At 40.2% G+C, this 13,086-nt stretch overlaps 1 protein-coding gene across 1 annotated transcript in view; it reads right to left on the reverse strand.

Moving 5' to 3' along the window:
- The window catches only part of WWC1 (WW and C2 domain containing 1), a 63,213-nt gene that overhangs the window by 25,217 nt on the left and 24,910 nt on the right, over window positions 1-13,086 (reverse strand). Inside the window, exons 2-8 of the mRNA XM_031555649.1 lie at window positions 10,223-10,436; window positions 5,284-5,487; window positions 3,761-3,837; window positions 2,779-2,858; window positions 1,768-1,897; window positions 1,123-1,269; window positions 197-270 (exon numbers count right to left, since the gene is read on the reverse strand). Coding sequence (XP_031411509.1) covers window positions 197-270; window positions 1,123-1,269; window positions 1,768-1,897; window positions 2,779-2,858; window positions 3,761-3,837; window positions 5,284-5,487; window positions 10,223-10,436 — 926 coding nt within the window. The remainder of the gene's footprint in view (window positions 1-196; window positions 271-1,122; window positions 1,270-1,767; window positions 1,898-2,778; window positions 2,859-3,760; window positions 3,838-5,283; window positions 5,488-10,222; window positions 10,437-13,086) is intronic.

The raw sequence follows: 13,086 nt of genomic DNA on the forward strand, positions 1-13,086 counted from the left end.
GCTAATTTCTAGGATGGATATTTATTTCTTAAATGATAACGTAAGCCCAGAAAACGTGTTGCCTCCCTGGCTCAAAGATCAGCGTATTTATTTAGACTGAAACCCAGAGATACTGCTAAGTGGCATCTTTCCTAGTGAAATACAATTTCAAAATAAGCTGAATGACATTCCAAGGTAAAACAGACCACAGAATTACCTTCTCTTTGCTTCTTCATATCGAAGGCGCAATCTTACTTTCTCAGCCAACTGATTATTGCTGCCGGTAATAAACTAAGACAAAACAAAATCAGTAACTTAGTAACTACTCCTATTTTGACATTTTCTAATGACATTGACGCTGCAAGTTACACTTTCTCTTATCAAACTAACTCATCAGTTACCATAGTTATACCAATCACAGAATGGGAAAATATTTTCCACAAGATTCAGCAGCTCCTTTGCCTCATTCACCACAGCGGAGTTCCTACTGCATGCATCTCAGGCTCCTACTTTCATGCACACGCGAGTAGTTTTGAAATCCTAACGTGCTGTGACACATGTGGTTTTGGATGAAGTCTTACTTTTGCTGTCAAGTCTTGGAAACAAGTGATGTCTTACCATGGCCAAATCTGAAGAGCTTTAATCACATGTGAGGCCCTGATTGAAAATGGTCACAAACATTTAAGTAATGGCTGACAAGAGAGGCTTCTGTAATGTCTGACATAACACACAGTGCATTTAAAGCACTGCTCAAACCCTTGCTGAGACTGGCATAAGCTCTCATTAGAGTTTAGTCCATACATAGCTACGGAATGTTTCTTGTCTAGTAGCGTATCACTTATGAAGAGCTTCGGGAATATTCGTGTTTCATGAAGCTACACGTACAAAACAAAACCTTCTTTCCTTTTATTCCCACCTAGGTTGTTCTAGTAGGCGCAAAGCACAGGGAAACAGCAGGCTGCCTTTAGAGATGCATTAACACTGGGTGTGAAAATGAAGGTCACATGGAAGTTTAAAGCAGGAGATCATGATTTCATAGATACTCGCCTATGCTTGAAACTTTATTATGTTAGTATTATGGCAGTACTATTCCAGTTCAGAGGAACGCTTCCACATGCCGTTGGTTTCTCACTCGTTACTTACATTTCCTGAAACATCCGTCTGGGAGCTGACATCCAGATACTGCCTGGGTAACAAGGGGCTTGAGCTTTCTAAGGACACATTGCTGGCCCACAGGTCTGACTGTGATCCTCTGTCATTCACGAAGCTGTCTTTTAACCTGGCTAAACTCTGAAACCATAAAAATTCATCACATGAGTTCACTTTCACTTAAAATACCTTGCCAGCTATATGCCTTGGCTGAAACTGTGATTTAAGATCTGACTGTTCAGCGCATTCAGTCAGACCCTGCAAACATGAGAGCATTAGCACTCTCATGCCCACACGTTCTCTGCTGGGAGCCTGTTGGAGGAAACAGACCAAATGGGCCACTGTTTTTTTAAGGCTTCTGCATACTTGACAGTAATACAGACAAATACACTGGTTCATTCTTGATCAAGAAACACTAAGACCACAGCCCATCTCTAACCAAGTGTTCACTACTGCCAGCTATGCTATTTTGTATTTCTTATTTCCAAAATCTGAAGATTAAGATCATAGTCCAGCCACAATATAGAACTACTTTAGATTAATAAAAACTAAATGACGTCTGAAAATTGAAATAATTAATATTAAGTTAAATTTAAGTAATTTAATAGGGACAAAATGCTACAAAAGCTGTTTCAGTACCTGAATGAGGTCTTGCTTTTCCTTTTCCCCTGATGTGATGGCCTTCTTGAGAGCTTTCATTTCACTTAAAATGGCTTGTGCTTCATCAAGTTTGTAGCCACCTTGAGTATCAGACATTTTCATGTCAATACTGCATAGAAATTTGAGAAAACATACAGTAAGCTAACATTTTAAATTAACTGCATTATATAAATCACCCTAGATGCGTACATCTTGACAATCATTTTTAAGAAAACATTTAAGTATGACAAAAGACAAGCAGTGAAGATTGGAGTTCTTTGTTCCTTTTAAGCTACTTCACTCAGAAGTACATTAAACATCGAAACTCTGATTTTAGCCACGCAATTGCTTTCACTCTTTAGGGAGGGAAGACACGAGGAAAAAAAAAACACCAAAAAACCAGACAGACTGCTATTAATTACCTTGTTTCTATATCAGATAAGTTAACTGTACGCTAACGGCATTATTTAAGGCACAGACCTCACACACTGATATATTTAAGGGTACAAACTAATCACAAGCCACCTCATCCTTCCCTCTTCTGAAAGGACCGTTTACTGAAGTTGGCACTTGAGAAAAAAACTATTGGATACTAAATCAGTGACATTACTTAAAAATGCCATGTGTGTATTCACAGAGAGACAAGCACGTGAAGCTTGTCCCCATCCCAATTTTTTCTATTTTATCTATTTATCTTTTTCTATCTTTATCTATTACAATAGGCTGTACTGTATACATATTGACAAATACTGAGTACAACAGAATGAACCAAGATACTATCATTAAGTGTAAAAGTAATTTCCCCATGAAGTCAGTTCTCATCTAGCTAATCACATGTAGGCACAGAACTGAAGGAACTAACCCCATGGCTACGAGTCACTCACATGCCTAAAGATCTCAGCAGCAACATATTTCAGCTTATGTTCTTCAGGCAGCTATTTGTAAATGTAGAAGGGGATGTACTACAAGCCAGAAGTGTTACCACAAGTAAGACCTTCAGATCCAACTTACTTCTTCAGAGTTTGAAATCCGTGCTCTTTGTACTGGATTTCTTGCTTCATATGAGCTACCTCTCTCTTTAGTTTATTGACCTGTAGGAAGTTGTTACATGTTTAGAACAATACCTCACATGAGTATTTAGGCACAGAAGTATCCATTCAATTCAAAATTTTTTTTAGCGTAGACAATATTATCTGGACAAATTTTGCAGATAATCACTCCATCAGCAACTAACAGCTGACTGCATATTCTTCAGGACATTGTCAGTGTCTAGGGATTTATCCAACACCCAGATGCCACATCATTTAATCAGGGGCTCAAGAGAAGCTCCAACGTCATAAGCAGAAAAGGTGAGAAAAAAAATCGTCAGGAATGAAACACATGCTGATTTTACTCACTGATGTTTAAAATCTTTCCAGTCATTAAAAAACGTTAAGTATCAGGACCGGAGTTACACTGCAATGATACAAACCGTCCTCCAAGATATCAAATTAAAAGGCCTCTCTGCACGAGTAACACAGCGGGCCGATAACACGTATTGTAAATCCACTGACCCTACAGCTTGTTTTATATTCCTCCACAGAGGCCAGACTGACCTACTTTACTTCAGTCCTTTCTTCTTCCCAAACCAAGCTCTGCATGAGGGAGCACACTGCCACTGCTAACAATCTGCACTGAGCTCTCCACAAAACAGCTGCCATTCTCTGGAGAGAGCTTGTAGCTCTCTGGTGCTGCAGCACACTGAGGAGAGAGCATGCAGTTAAATGGAGCAAAATGTATTATCAGCATACAAGGAAGTCTAAAGTCTATGAGGAAAACAATTGTTCCAGTCTAAGCCGGTAACATTTGAGAATTCTGATAGTTTATCTCCTAGATAACGAATGGCAAATTAGCTCTTTCAACCACTTTTAAGTCACCTTTCCATGTTTTTCAGGAGGCTTGGAAATATTTGAAGTTTGCCTGTGGTAAGTGAAAATCCACTTGCACTTCTTACCCTGGATTTCGTAGTAGCAATCTCTGCTTTGAGGATCTCTGGGTCATACTTGGAACTTGATGATGAGCCAGACAGCACTAGAGCAAAACAAACACTAAATTTAGCAGCTTCACTATCCTCGCCTACTCTTCTATGAGCCCCACACTACGAATCAAGTTTACTAGAGTCTCTCTTCTCACCTCTCGCATTTCCAAAAGCATTTAGCAGAACTGAAGGGAAACAGATCCCTTCAACGAGCAGAAGGTTATTTTTTTTTTTTTTTTTTTTTTTTTTTTACACTTTCTTGCTGTATAATAATCCCCCGAATATTCAGAAACAAAGGAACGCGAAGAAGAAAGGTGATGCCAGCCTTCTCACAGGCTTGAGGACATAACCAATCATCCAATGTGTCACACTGGATTAAATCAGTGCCCCATTAAGAGCAGAACTCTCTTCTCAGCAGCAGTTAAAACTCTTATGCTTCAGAAAGTACAGAAGTTCCCCAGTGTGCAATGTTGTTAGAATTAGCTGTAGGCAAGGGAGTTACTTTCATCCTTGCAGCCATCATCTTATGCCACACAAAATATGGGAAAACATTACTAGCTCTTTGGTTATGTTTTTACAAATAGCACCACACTAATCCAATTCAAATTTGTAACTTATTGCTTTAATACACCAGTCAGTACTTAGGTGGAGACCAAAAAAGACCAAAAACTTCATTTCAGACATGACAGAACCCTATTCAAATGTTAAGAACCCTTCAACGACAAGGCTACTTAAATACTTTCTGACATCAGGCACAAGATTCACCACCTTTAATATATAACCCAGTGATAGTGAAAAGACAGCAGGGCAGGGTAGGGGGCTGGTTTTTGATGTGGTTGTCGAAAACAAATACACTTTACAATAGTAAGGATTATGAAAAAAAAATTCATTGCAGGAAATACATCCTCCTCTGGACATTTTCCAGTTCCTAACTAGTAACAGCAAGCAGAATCTTGGCCTTCTATAAACTTCTCTGCGTTTTTTTTTTTTTTTTAAGCAATAGGCATTGATGTTTCCTGCTGTGACAGAGAATACAGAGTAGAAAGCAATGTTCTTCATACAGAAATACTTCACCAGTGCTTCCTTTCACTTCATATATTATACAGAATCCTGAGCTTCCTGAGACAGTCACTAAACTACCTGGGATGTTAAACTGAGAGTGCTGCCCAAGAGTAGCCTTCTGGCCTTGTTTCTGTATTTTGGACAGGTGGATCAAGGAACACAACACGGAATCTCATTTTATCTTCCCCCCCCACTTGTTGAAGGCCATGCTTAAAATCTGTACACCACATCCAGTCACCAGGAAAACCACAGTAATAGTGCTCATAATACTATCCTTTAGCAAACAGGTGTTAAACAACTATTGCTTAGTTTCAAAAGCAAACACACAAGTAACTTGACACAGCATAACATACCAAAGGGCTTTATTAGGGAACCAGCTTCAAGCATTTTACTCTCCTAGTAAGATCTGACTGAGAAAATCACTTGATAATACTCACAGCTGGTCTGAGAGCCCAGTTTGTGCTCCCAAACATCATGCAGCTGCCGGTATTCTTGCTGGGCCAATTCAAGCCTCTGCTGTTTCACTTGATAGATCTCCTTCTGTGCAGCAATTGCCTCTTGGGCCAGGATAAGATAGTCCTTCAGCATATGTTCCTGCTCCCGTCGCCATTGCACACGAGGATCTTCTATCTGTGTGGTTTCTTTAAGAGAAAACAGAAGGAGGCAAGATTAATTAAAAAAACAGGTTTGTATTGCTGCTTGGACAAGCTCCACCATCTATGGCAATATTTAAAAAATGCCTGTGCCCCTTCTCCAGCAAAAAAGATTGTAATAAGGACACTTATGTTTTCTTTTTGTCCCCTTAGAAGTGATCACTGATTCACAATGCACTGTGATGATTTCTGCTATTCTGACTTGTTGTACAGAAGAATACAAGCTGAAATCAACACGCAACTCACCACCACATCTGCTGTCGATGGCAACATGTTTCAGCCTCTTGAAACACCCATGCAGGCATACGCCCACGCAGGCACTAGAACACTGACATTGAATGCAAGGCTTATCTTTGTTGTACCTGGTTTATAACATTTCTAATGATAGAAAAATTTTCTGAAAACTTCATTGCCACGTGACTGTAATTGCTTTCATGTCTTGTTTGTCTGGAAGGTATCTGTTATTAATAAGAGGGAAGAAAGTCTTCACACTCACATTCTATAGGTAAGTACAAAGTATTCTTAAGTCACAGAACACGTGTGAAAGCACCTCATGCTACGTTATATAAACAGCACCTCAGGAGGAGAGTAAACATTTCCCTCACTGAAAGAGAGCACAGCAGTAAATCGCTGCAGAATATACGAGGTAGAGTTTGAGATAGAGTTTTTTTTGGTAACACAGGCAGTGCAGTCATGGATAGCTACATCACCTTCATCTCCGTTACCCCAAAACAACCAACGTTTTTTAAGATTTTTAATCAGTGAAGAAGCATAAGGGCACAGACATGTAGCTTAACCCTAATACCAATACAGCAAATTTGGTATTTGCTTCTATTGTGAAGAAGTGCCCCAAATATTTTCCATTTCTCTTTCAAGGTTATTCCATATTCTTGCTTGGTACAAGTTCCAACGTTCATGTGACTAAGTGCTATAAGCTGTCTGAACTACAGCGCATGAATAAGCATACCTAGTCACCACTCCATGAATAACAAATGAATAGCTGCTTGAAACTATCAGGGAATCTAATATGCATATCTTAAGAGCCTCTTTAAATATGTAGTTAGAGCAGTCACGGTGGAAGCTAGGAGAAATTCTTCAGTGAGTCAGACATAATACTAACACTGCAATTTGCAGGACTTAAGCAAGACAACATTTTGACAATAACCCTAGAAGCAGGAATCAAGATGAAGAATTCTACACAAAGGACGGACACTCAACCACATTTTCACAAGCTTGTCCACGGAGCGGAAAATTAACAGGACATTTCAACAACATTTCAAATTACATAGCACAATCTAAACAAAAGCTGCAAAAGGTGGTTAGAGGAACAGAAAACCCAAAACTTTCAGGAAACTAACACTATAGCTCATAGAATTGTTTCAGCAAAACATTGTTACAGATCCTGCTAACAAGCAGGATCTTTCACTCATTGTAAATACTGAAGAGACACCTGGAAAAAAAAAAGCTCCAAAATAACTTGAGGAAAAAAAACAACTGCTTTTATCAGTCGAATGTGTTAGTACCCTCCCAGGAGGGAGGCTGTGGTCTTGCTTAGAGGAAGCAAAGGAGAAGTCAGGGAGACGCAGCAGCGTATCAGAGGTAGGAGTCTCAAAAATCACATACTCCTGTCTCTGTTCTTGCCCACAAAAACCACATTTTCCAGATAGTCATTACATACATCTCGAAATGGAGTAACTCCCTTCTCTCCGTAGTTAAGCAGAAGGTGAAGCCTGCTGCAAGTTACCCAGAAATGACTGCATACCCCAAATCCTGACAGGCAGCTTCCCCAGACCAGACTGCATCAATGATCATCAGGAACCACAAGGCAGGACTCTTTATTTCAAGCTTAACCAATATGATGGCGAAGTATCCACGAGTCTTCAGACCTGATTCAGGACACATGATCCTGAGTCTACCTGTACCTGTGGCTTCTTCAAGTTTGATAATGTCCAGTTTTTCCCTTGAACTAGCAGCCTGTTCTTCCTGTAATTACAAGAAGGGCAGTGGAAGTTGCTGCAGGGAAATCCCTCCTTATAAGCCACCTGGATGAAGACTGTTCAAGTCTGCTGCCTCATCCTCCACCCCTGCATCTCTCAAAAAGCCAGCAGCTTCACTCAGTACATGGTACAGCCTGCCTGATACAAAGACCGCATGCACACACAAAAATAAGTACAGTACTGTTCATCACAACAGCAAGGGCAGGAAGCAGAAAACTCTAACTTGTCTGGATCTACGTGCTACACGTCTGTGTGTTCTTCTTCCACACCTTACTCCTAAGCTGATACTGCCACAGCTCTCTGCTCACAGGCAGTAATGTTCATGCAACTCCACAATGAGCCATCCAAGAGAAAGCGTTGCCCAAAGGCACGTACCCTCTGACAAAGCAAGTGCCTGGCAGCCAGCTCAGAGAGGATGGAAGCACTTTTATGTCATCAAATGGCTTTATTCCCATTTTTCCAAATATTCACCTCTTCTTTCTTAATAATCACTAAATGTATCCCTCAGTGGTAGCATCAAGATCTGCGACTCTGTGTTTGAAAAGCCATCCATGAGCATGGTGGCCAAGAGCTCTTAGCTTGCTCTCAGCTAACAAGAAATGCAAAAGACAGTTGTAAGTCAGATGCAAGAGCTACAGAAGTAAAGGTCATTATATCATTGGATGTCTTGAGAATTTTTAATTTAGTGTTGACCTTGTCATAAACAAGTCTTCATATTTTAAGAATGTAACCTCAATATGCTCTTATCTGCGACTAGAAAGAATCTTCTCTTTGGACAAATCAAATTCCAAAGAAGTTCTACGAGGATCTGAGATACCCAAGGCTATGCACCAATACTGTCTTACAAATATTCTGAATACTCAATTTAATTACATTTATTTCGCCTCCGAGAGAAGGCTAGGAGTCTTCTCCATTTCACTTTAAAGGGTTCCTAGCTTTTGATTTAAACTCAGATCTGTCCTTGAGCTTGTTTCTGATAATTAGGTTCAAATACATCAGTTCTAAAACAAGAACCAATATGCCTCCATCCCCTGCTGCTCCTTCCTGCACAGGAAAAGCCTTAGAGAGGAGTAAGGTTTTGGACACTCTCCAGAGACTATTTAACACAAACCACAAAGATGAGCCTCTTGATTAACTGAAGGTAAGAGGATATGGTTTGCTTTATCATGATTTGGATTAGAGCTGGCTTGAAAAATAGGGCAATGATTTTGTTTCTGTTCATCTTAACTTTTTAAATGAAGTTCTAGTTCAAGTACTGCAGCCTCTGGCATCTTCAAGGAGTGGAACAGCAACTGCTGTTAAGCAGGTATCAGCATCATTTGAAGCTGTAACTGCACACCCTTGGAGCTTGTGGTTTCAAGTAACATGGGTCAGGGATAACTGTCCTGGATGGACCAGACAGAACTCAAACCTGCAGCCCAATCTTTATGCATTCACAGTGAAGTCAACTCAAATGCACAAAATAGATCTTACCCTGTTTGTCCTAACTACATACTGAAGCTTGTTATCTGCAAGACTCAAGAGGTCTAACAGGTATTTAAAAGCATGTAGATATTGTGCTACTGGGATGACATAAGTTTTAAATAAAAATACTTGTGTCACCATTAGATCTGTAGATGCTTAACCTTTGTACTGCAGATGGTAGTTAGTGCTTTTTGAGAATACGCTATTTCCATTTTACATTTTTAATACTCTGAAGTTGGTATAACCTGGAATATGCAGTCTCGGCAAGATGGAAGTATGGCCCCTCAGAAAGGAAGGGAGAGTATAAAAATAGCTAAGAAACAAGGTGGACCTCCATAATTTTAGTTAAAAGATCGTGTAGCTTGCTTAAAAAACAGAACACCAAAACCTGAAGTTCTCAGTTGCAGTCACAGAAGCAGATTTTTATTTATTTTTAAATATTTTAAATGTAAAGATTACTTTTTTTTTTTTTAGAAGTTTCTCTTCTCATTAGTTACAATAATCTACTTTTGAAAGGGACTGTGCAGGGCTCTGCTGTGAACCTCTGGACTGCAATCACAGCCCTTCTCTAAGAGGAGCAAAAGTCACCGATTTTGGTTGCGACTTTTTCAGGGCATTTATTCTGGCACAACACATTCCTTAACAACATCTGTAAGGACACAATCAAGTTCTGAGTTTTTTTTTACAGGTAACTTCAATGAGCTGCAAAGCATAACATTTTTGGTCTATCAAGCAATCTAACAAAGACAGTTAAGTAGTGGCTTAGTTTTACCATACAGGATAAGATGTCACAAGCTTGAATTTAACACTTTTCTTACCTACACACAATTCAGGATACCTCAAGTTTGAGAATTTCCTCCCTAGTAAAAGGGATGTGAACTCTAGCAGCTCAGAGAAAGCACCACTAACCATACCAGCAGTCATTCAGTTTATCCCCGTCAGGGAAATCAACACAGGACCTTTGCACTGCTTCTGATGGTCTTGTCACAAAGACAAATTCCAAGGTAAGAACAAACTCCAGACCACTGCTGCCTAGTCGGACTCTTCAGTACAGCCAAATCTTAGAGAGGTGTGTCCACATTATCAGCTTGAACACAACTGTTGATCTGAAGGCTGCAAACAAACAGGTCTCAAATCCTTGTTTTACAGGGGGAGAGTAGCTCCCAATATGCAGAAGGGCAGACAACTTTGTGATTTTCCATTCAGCGCATTTTAAAGGTACAAAACAATGTCTCTGCAAAGTGCAATAACACGTCACTTACTGGTGTTGTGGTCTATGTAATAAACTCCAACCTGTGGGTCGTACGCTTCTTCCCATCCTAGTGGCAATTCATCGCTAATGCAGTCTGCAAACGTTAGTGGTTTAGTATACCTGAAATGCAAAATATTTAGGATTAAAAAAAGAACACTCCCACATGTCAATTCCAAGAAGAAACCAAGACCCTTTTTGGTATAAAACACTGAAGAAGTTGAAAACTATTTTAAAGCTTCTGATGTTACTTAATAACATTCCCCAAACTCTTCCCTTTCTTCATCTGAAGTTACAGCTAGATGAATTCACTGTGACAGAACTCCCGAGCCTTCCTGGCTCAGGCAGTACTATTCAAAGGAACACGAAAAACTTTGCCAGAAACAATCCCAGTCTCTTCACTTGAAAGAACAAGATTGTTCACAGGCAAGTCCCGTTTCCAAATAAGTAGACAAGAAGAGAAGAAGCAAGATGAGAAATATAATTTGCATAGCATGAATAATTAAGACTACACAATCAATAGCAAGTGCTGAGGACTGCGGGACCACTCCGGTCATTTGCATTGCAATATGTTCTGTTTCAATACTGACAAACTAGAACAGTTTCTCTGTATCATAAAAACAAGTAATCCACTCAGTCCAAACAAGAATCATTTCCACAAAATTGCTCTGATGAGTTTCAGCACAGGCAGCAGCTCTCTGAAGGCTTGTACAGCTAAAGCAAAGCTCACTTCTGAGCACAGCCTTACAGACTTCAATTACTGAAGCCGCGCTCCTTCCTTCCTTTTGACTCTGAGCTCACAAGGTTCAGCCCATGCCAACAAGGTGAGCTGAGAGGCAGGGCCTTGGGGCAGCAGGCACAGGATGCAAAGCAAAGCACCAAGCACCTTCTCCAGCTGTTATGCTGCACACACCATGAGCAGTGCAGCCAGAAGAGTCTGAGCAGGTCTGTGGGAAGTCCTTCAGACCCAAAAATAATTCAGCAGGACTGAGAGCTGTATAAGTTGTAGAATTCTGAGCACACTTGAACAGAGCTTATCTGGAGTCGCTACGCAGTGAACCAGGAATCCACGTTAATATCTGAGAACCATGCGTCAGCAGAAGAGGGCATTCTAGGAACGAGCCTCTAGCTGTTGGAGGTTCAACATAAAACTAGCATTTAAGATGACTAATGCACGTCCCCAAAACATGACCTGGAAATCTGGTACACGGCAAGACCAAGGTAGAAACACGTCCAGGAAAGCTGCATAAGCCAGTAACCTCTCTACAGTTATCCGCCTTTGCACTTCTTTGAACACGCTGCCTTTGCCATATGAAGCAGTGCATAACCACCAGTCTCTCAAATGGAAAACGCGAAGCATTAAATCACAAAAAGAAGAAAATCAGAACTTCCCAACACAGAACTGCTGAAAGTCCCTTTATCAGTCAAGTTCCACTGAAAGGTTTATTGCTTTTACTTTTTAAGAAGATTATCGAGACTGTTATAAGTATCATAAAACATCCATACAGAAAATGGATTACTCTGAACAGTCTCTGTATTGCTGACAGCTAGATTTGCATGTTCAGGATGCCTTCTTCCCAAATGCCAAGCATGTACTTCAGCCACTCAGTTCTTTCAGCTGGAATCCTGGAGAAGGCAAAAAAGATGGGATCACTCTAATCAAGCAAGGACAGGAGCCAGCTCAGTTCTGCCGGGAGACCTGCCAGCAGGTACTGGGGCTCAGAAGCACAGAGTCACTATTAAGGCTCAGAACATCTCCCAAGAAGCACCCACCACCACCAAGACTAATGTTGGCTCACGTTGCTGATAGCAAACTTGCAACTATCCCATTTATGCAGTTAAGGAATTATTCATTAAAGGAAAAACTTGTCATTCAACTAGCAAACAAAGAGGTAATTAGCCTTAGAATTAACATAATTTCATCTGTAACAGACAACATATGTTATATAGCTGTTTCCCCAAATAATTGCAGCTTTAGAACCAAATCATGCTTCTAAACTCCTTCCTTTGGTGCTGCAGAAAGAAACTGGCACATATCAAAGAAACAATGCTACAATGACAGATGAAAGACATGCAATATGGTGCACAGCCAGATTAATGAATAAACAATAACAAGGAAAGGGAGATTCCTTTAAGATAGTGTGATTTGTGCAATTGTTATGAAGTCAAATATTTCAACTTCCAACAGGAGCCCAAAAAATTAGGTGTCTCCCTAAGCACACCCACAATGCAGCACAATCTATTAAGGTTGGAAAAGGAAAGCTTTTCTCATACAGCAAGTCACAATTCAGTCAGAGCATAATTTCTGCAAAAACAGCAGAGTTTCTGCATACGGAAAATTAAAGCCAGGACACATCTGCAGAACTACTTCTTTTGAAACATCTCATTTGCAATTCACAAAGCTTCCTCACAGCCTCGGAAAAATCTCATCAACTCAGTCAAATATATTATCACGTAATTGGCCTTCGCTGTAGCTAGACTCAACTGTCTAGAAGAATTGACTCCTTTTATCCACTGTGCATGCACTACAAGGAAAAGAACCTACAGAAGTATTTATGCATTCCTCACTGTCCTTGGATAGAGAACCTCCAGACACATTCATCCAAGCTTCCCAGGGAAAGCAGCACAGGTAGAAGTTCATAAGGTCCTGACTACGCATGACTTCTGGTCTCCAAAGAGGAAACCAGCATATGTGTGGGGGTTGCTCACACATCAAACAACTTTTTTAAACCCAAGCTAGTCTAGTTAGAAGTGACACACTTTTACGCACATCTTCCAGATGCACTAGGTTTGCCCTAACACCTTGCCCGTGGCTGCCTTTTCCCTTCTCAGAGTACAGAACATTTATCCAACAAACTTCAATCAAGTTTTTTTTTT

Source organism: Meleagris gallopavo, chromosome 15, assembly GCF_000146605.3.
Source record: "Meleagris gallopavo isolate NT-WF06-2002-E0010 breed Aviagen turkey brand Nicholas breeding stock chromosome 15, Turkey_5.1, whole genome shotgun sequence".
Classification (NCBI taxonomy): Eukaryota; Metazoa; Chordata; class Aves; order Galliformes; family Phasianidae; genus Meleagris; species Meleagris gallopavo.